The sequence below is a fragment of the Thamnophis sirtalis genome, unplaced genomic scaffold (assembly GCF_051295495.1).
Source record: "Thamnophis sirtalis isolate CommonGarterSnake01/CBP01778 unplaced genomic scaffold, rThaSir2_p1.2 scaffold_2, whole genome shotgun sequence".
NCBI classification, from domain to species: domain Eukaryota; kingdom Metazoa; phylum Chordata; class Lepidosauria; order Squamata; family Natricidae; genus Thamnophis; species Thamnophis sirtalis.
In genome coordinates this window covers 34,273,814-34,280,108 of record NW_028261382.1, presented here as the reverse complement: position 1 = coordinate 34,280,108, position 6,295 = coordinate 34,273,814, and the positions used below count along the sequence as shown (strand labels likewise).

At 50.4% G+C, this 6,295-nt stretch overlaps 1 protein-coding gene across 3 annotated transcripts in view; it reads right to left on the bottom strand.

Annotated features, from left to right (window-relative positions):
- PBX3 (PBX homeobox 3) overlaps positions 1-6,295 on the bottom strand; it is a 167,712-nt gene that overhangs the window by 15,408 nt on the left and 146,009 nt on the right. Inside the window, exons 6-7 of one of the 3 annotated variants that reach the window (XM_087704724.1) lie at positions 2,394-2,559; positions 765-877 (exon numbers count right to left, since the gene is read on the bottom strand). The exons of the other annotated variants lie outside the window; for them this stretch is intronic. Of the exons in view, the coding sequence (XP_087560850.1) occupies positions 765-877; positions 2,394-2,559 (279 nt within the window). The remainder of the gene's footprint in view (positions 1-764; positions 878-2,393; positions 2,560-6,295) is intronic. 3 annotated transcript variants of the gene reach the window in all.

The following is a 6,295-nucleotide window of genomic DNA, read 5'->3' as shown; positions in this document are numbered from 1 at the left end:
TAGTAGGACGAGGACAAGAAGAAGAAGAGGAGGAGGGGGAGGAGGAGGAGGAAGGTCTAATAATAATAATGATAGAGGAGGAAGAGAAGGGGAAGAAGAAAAAGGAGAAGGAGAAGAAGAGGAGGAGAGGAGGAAGGTTAATAATAATGATAGAGGAGGAAGAGAAGGGGAAGAAGAAAAAGGAGAAGGAGAAGGAGAAGAAGAAGGCCAGCATTTATAGGCAAAACCGCTCTGCTTCGCCAGAACGAAAACCACACACCAACACAACAGCAGCAGAGGGCAAAGCCACACCAAAACCAGATTGCCCCCCCACCCCACTCCCCCCACCCCAAACCAACCACGCGCCCAACCCAAAGGCCACCAGGCCAAGCCAGAGCCGAACTGCATTCACAAAACTTGTAAAACTTTCAAATGGGAGGTGGGGAAGAATGGTGGGGGGAAGGCATCCAGCTTTTCACCGGGACCAAAACATTCCGGTGCTTCGGAAAGGTCAAATGTTCGGCTTCGGTTTTATGCCAAAGACCAGGCGTGCGCCGAATTGTGCATGGAGGAATTTCCTTTCTCCAAGACCCCGAGATTGGAAGGTGAAATTTGCACTTGGATTGCTCCTTGGTTCTCTTCCCCTTTTATGTTCTTTTGTTTCCTGCGATTTTTAATCGAGCCCAAACCAGTCCCTGTTACCTACGCCCTAATTTAGGGGGCGGGCGTCGGTTTTTTTCTTTTGGTTTTTTTTTCCCCATTTTTTTTTTTGTGTTGTCTCCTACCTGTGATTGCACATTGGCTCCAACTTGAGACCCCTGGTAATTCTCCCCATTCAGATTCTGCATATTCATGAATATGTCCCCAGAATTAGGAAGGTTAAAAGAAGCAGAAGTACCTGGAAAACGAAAGAGTTAGGCGGAGCTGAATCAACGAGAGGGCAGCAAAGAACGCGGGCAGGTAGACACCCCCTCCCTGGAGACTTCCGAAAGGCATGGAGGGGGGGGGGAAATGCAGAGGAAGGAGAGATGAGCAACCCCCCCCCCAAACCCCTGGTTGGGTTGAAGAACTAGGACTTGCTCACGCTACGGAGGGCCATTGGGGCACTCCAGGATGGCATGGAGAAGGGGGAAGCAGGGGGCCCTGTTGTGGCCCATCGGCCACCGACCCCTCCAGCAGCCGAATCAGAGGAGGAAGAGGAGGGGTGGGAGTCAGGGTCAGCATCAAGGCAACCTGAGAGCTTTGAGGAAGAAGAGAAGGGGTGGGCTGCTTTGGGTTTGGCCAGTTCAGAGAACCTCCAAATCCCACCTGTGGCTGGCCCCGCCCTGCCCTCCCCTCCCAGAATCTCCACATGGCCCATTTTGGATGTAAATGCAGGGCCCGCGCGGAGTCTCAGGGAGAGGGAAAAACGGGCCTCCTGGAAGTTCCAGAAGGCTGGAAATGGGCCTCCGGAGCCCGGGGGGAAGCAGTTTCCGTCCTCCCAAAGGGCTCGAGGAAAGCATCCAGAGCCTGGGGAAGGTGAAAACGCCCTACCTACCATGGTCACCATGGCCATGCCCACCCAGCAACTGAGCAGAGGACCCATTGCTGGAATTTTTGAAGGCCACCCCTGGGGAAGAGGGAATGGAGCTGGCAGAGAGAGAGAGAGAGAGGGGAGGGGAGGGAGAGAGAGAGAGGCAGAGCCTGGACCGTCCGTCAGCTGTCGGAGAGTCAACAGCTCCCAGGTCTGGAGGTGGCCAACGAGGAAGAGGAAAAACAGCTGGGTTCAGTGCCTAACATGCAGATGAGCAGAAGGCAGAGGAGAGGAGAGCAGTGGAAATCTATGGGCCGGTCCTTGGGACGGAAGAGCCACCGCTGCTAGTGAATCTCCACCCAGGGGCGGAGATGAATACATGTCATCTCCCGGATGGATGGACTTGTGAGAGAGAAACGTTTTGCTGGAGCTGCAAATTAAAGTTGCCTAATTAAACTTAATTGAAGGAATCTTTTGAGTTCACATGACCGGGCTGGTTGTGTTTGGGGAGCTGGGTCAGAATAGTCCCATTCTCTGGGGGCTCAAAATCCCGGAGACCAGGAGGGGAAAAATACTTTTGTTGTGGTGGTTGTTTTACTGGATTTGCTCTCAAGAGGGATCCGTCCCATCCCAGCATCCTTCTGGCTGCAGGTGATAAAGAGTTGCAGCCTGGCTATTTGTGAAGAAGTCCATTGCAGGATTTGCACCTATGTTGGGCGAGCCCCTCGCCAATTCCTCAGCCCTCGGATGCTCCCGTCGATGAGGACATCCCTGGCTTGACTCTAAGTGGCCTATAGAGAAGGGGAGCCTCCCTTTCCTTCCCCTCCCTGCCTTCCGGATCTGTCCTTCTTTTTTTCTTCTCCCCCCACCCTCCCAAATGCCATTTCAAAAGAAGACTTACCAGAGTTTGGTGTGGTGGGCGAGCTGGTCTGGTTGTTTTGGACAGCAGCGGCTACGGCGTGAGCTGCCGTCACAGCTGTTTTGGCAGCGTAAAGGTTGGCTTCTTCTTGAAACTTCCCAATGTTTTTCTTGTACCTGATTCTCTTGTTGCCAAACCAGTTGGATACCTGGAAGGGGAGATGGGGGGTAAGAGGGGAGGGAGAGAGGGAAATGGAAAGGGGGGGAGGAGAGAGGGAGAATAAAAAAGAGAGGAGGGAAGGAAGGAAGCAGAAGGAAAGGGAGAGAGGGAAATGGAAAGGGGGAGGAGAGGGAGGATAAAAGAGAGAGGAAGGATGAAAAGGAAGGAAGGAGGGAAAGAAGGAAGGAGAAGGAAAGGAGTGGAGGGAGAGAGGGAGGGAGGAAGAAGGAAAGGGAGAGAGGGAAATGAAAAGGGGAAGAGAGAGGGAGAATAAAAAAGAGAGGAGAGAAGGAAAGAAGGAGAAGGAAAGGGAGAGGAGAGAGGGAGAATAAAAGAGAGAGGAATGAAGGAGGGAGGGAAGGAAGGAGAAGGAAAGGGAGAGAGGGAAATGAAAGTGGAGGCGGAGAGAGGGAGAATAATAGAGACAGGAAGGAAGAACGGAAGGAAGGAAGAAGAAAGGGAGAGAGGGAGAATAAACGAGACAGAAAGAAGGGAAGAAAGGAAGGAGAAGGAAAGGGGTGGAAGGGAGAGGGAGGAAGGAAATAAAGAAAGAGGAAGGAAAGAAGAAGGGGAAGGGAAGAACAGATGAAAGGGAAAGGAGAAAGAAAGAAGAGATGAAAGGGGATAGGAAGAGAAGGAAAGGATGAAAAAGGAAGGGAGGAGAGGAAAGGGAAGGGAAAGGAAAGAGAATATTGGGTTGAGTATTATTTCCCACAATGCACTCTGCAGCGGTATCTGACTCTAAGGGCTATTGCTATCCTCATGAACCTCTCTGAAGGTTTTCTGAAAGAGCCTTCAAAACAAGATTTGAGAAAGGGGCATGAAACCCCATGGGAACATTTCTCCCCGGGAGAACACGAAGGCCGTTCTTATGAATCGTCCGCAGATCGGAAAGCGTTTGGCTTGGAAAGCCACTCCCTTGACCAGGCCATCAGATGGCTACAAGCGAAACAAAGAGCATCCTCTGAGCATCTCTCATCGTCTTTAAGCAAGCAGGAAAACCCTTGCTACCATCCTCCTGGCCTCGGCTCTCCCTTAAATTAATGAAAACCCTCCAAGCTCCGAAGGCAATAAGCAAAGGTGCGTCCTTTGGCCCGCCAAATTCCCAGGACGACCCACTGAAGTATTACATATATTGCACTTAATATTACCTTGTCAGTCAGGAAGCAATAAAGCATTAATGAAAGCCGGCAAATAATTACTACGGACAATCCAATTATGGCTTTTATTAACAGTTTCATAATTGCAGAATCTCTATACGTCAAGCAGATTGTCTGTGGATATATAAGAAAACCGGGGCATTTATGCACACCTCTGGACCAATCCAACAATGGCCACCACTAATAAAGGCTTGTTTAATTCACAGTAAAAAAAATTTAATATCCCCGCAGCCTAGGGAAGGCAGATTTGCCTGACATCAGAATTGTTTCCACCCTGCCAGTCCCCCCTAGTTCTTAATCTTTAATATCAAGGCAATTAAAATTAATGGCCACTCAGCCATAGCTACTGTGGGCAGTGTTGTCTTCCCCATCCATTGTTTGATGGGATTACCTAGAGGTTAAACTAACAAGCAAAGTTTAATTGGAAGCAATGAAAGGCGCAGTGGATCGTACATTATGTTTAACCTGCACAAGGCAGCGGAATATCAAAGTCAGGGCTGGCCTCCTCCCAGTTAAAAAAATAAAATAATAAAATAAAATAATAGAGTAAAATAAAATGAAATCATCCACCGTTTTCAATCCCAGCGTCTCCTTCTAAGCAAGCCTCGTTCCCTCAACTAAACTCAGAAGGCAATTGACAAGAGTTGAGAATGGGCACCTTCCTGCTGTTCAGAAGTGGGGAGGGAAATAACAACCCCACACAGTGTGCAATTTAGGTGAGTCAAGGGTCATCAAAGCTAACTCCAGCCTATCATCTGTTCTTCTTCTGAACTGTCTCTGAACACATCCAGGCGTTGGCTGAAAACAAAAGGATTTGAGAGCCTCGTTTTTTGTTTTTTGTTTTTAATACCACCGGTTTTCTCTTGAAAGAAAACAAATAAAATATTTATGGATTTTGGATGTCTGGACATGCGTGTTCCCGACTCTAGGGGGCGGTGCTCATCTCCGTTTCAAAGCCGAAGAGCCAGCGCTGTCTGAAGACGTCTCCCTGGTCTTGTGGCCGGCATGACTCAACGCCAAAGGCGCATGGAACACTGTTCCCTTCCCACCAAAGGTGGTTCCCTATTTTTCTACTTGCATTTTTGACATGCTTTCGAACTGCTAGGTTGGCAGAAGCTGGGACAAATCACGGGAGCTCACTCCGTTACGCGGAGGGATTCGAACCTCCAAACTGCTGACTTTTTAGATCGAAAAGCCCAGCGTCTTAGCCCCTGAGCTACCACGTCCCTTTAGATCTAAAATGCCCCTATATTTCACAAGATGTTTTTTTAAAACCTCCCGAAAACAAAAAAAACGGACCTTCAATGTCCTTTAAAATGTCTCTTTTTCTCGCAAGGCAAATCGCTTCAGGGGAGGGGGGGTCTTGTCCTTTGCAAACGTTTTTCCAGGAACTTGGTGTCCTTTTGATGACAAAGAGCCGCCATTAAGCAAGACCAAGGCTTAACCGAATTGCCATGGCGAGCGGAAGAATCGCAGATGGCTTTCCGTGCCCTTCCAAGAAATATGAAGTCATGCAAAGCACAGCAGGCCTGGCCCACGGCTTCCAGGAGCCAATAAAGAGGTCCAAATCGAATCAAGGGCCTCCCCTTGACGGACGCCCTGTTAAGACCCATCGGAGGAAGCATCACTCTCCAGAAACGGGATTTGCAAAGGAGTTCCTGGAACCCCACCGGAGCTGGGTCTCCTGACCCCTTTCCCTATGACCGTGACGGCAAACCAATGGCACTGGGGAGCCATTTCGCCTGGCACATGTGGTGTTAGCCGTTCCTCTTCCTTGCTGGGAACCAGTAGTTAATATTTCGTGGCGCGCCTGTCCCCTGGGCAACTCCTCTTCTTGATTGTTCCCTTGGTTGTGGCCTGCCAGTGGAGCTGGCAGCAGAGCCGGACAATGGGGAGGTTGGGGAGGAAGATGGGCCAGTCCTGGGGACTGGGGAAAGCTCAGACGAGGGCTCTGCATCGGAGGCAGAGAGGGAGATAGACAGCAGTGAGGCAGAGGAACAGCTGGAGCCTGTTCCCAGTGTGCGCATGTGCAGAGCTGCCAGAAGGCAAGAACAACTAAGAAAACAGGGTCGACTTGGGAGTAAAGCCATACCTTGGAGGTGATTGGCCCCTCCCATAGGAAACAAAAGAGGAGCAAATGGGGAGGGGGCTTTTGCAGGAAACAGTTCGTTCCTTCCGTCGTATCAAGAGTGGGAAGTTCTGTTTGTGACTATAAGAGACTCTGTGCCGAGTTTTGCCCTGCTCTGTTTTTGGAAACTAGTTATCTGGCAGCTCTCCGAGCGAGATAAGGTTCGTGTTGATGAATATGGTATTGGACCTACTTGAGAGACCGCCTGCTGCCAATTACCTCCCATAGACCCGTTAGATCGCACAGGGTCGGCCTCCTCCGGGTTCCGTCTACCAGCCAATGCCATCTGGCTACCACCTGGGGGAGGGCCTTCTCTGTAGCAGCTCTGGCCCTTTGGAATGAACTCCCCGCGGAGATTCGGACCCTCACCTCTCTCCAGGCCTTCCGGAAAGCCGTCAAAACCTGGCTGTGCCGGCAGGCCTGGGGTTGATGAGTTC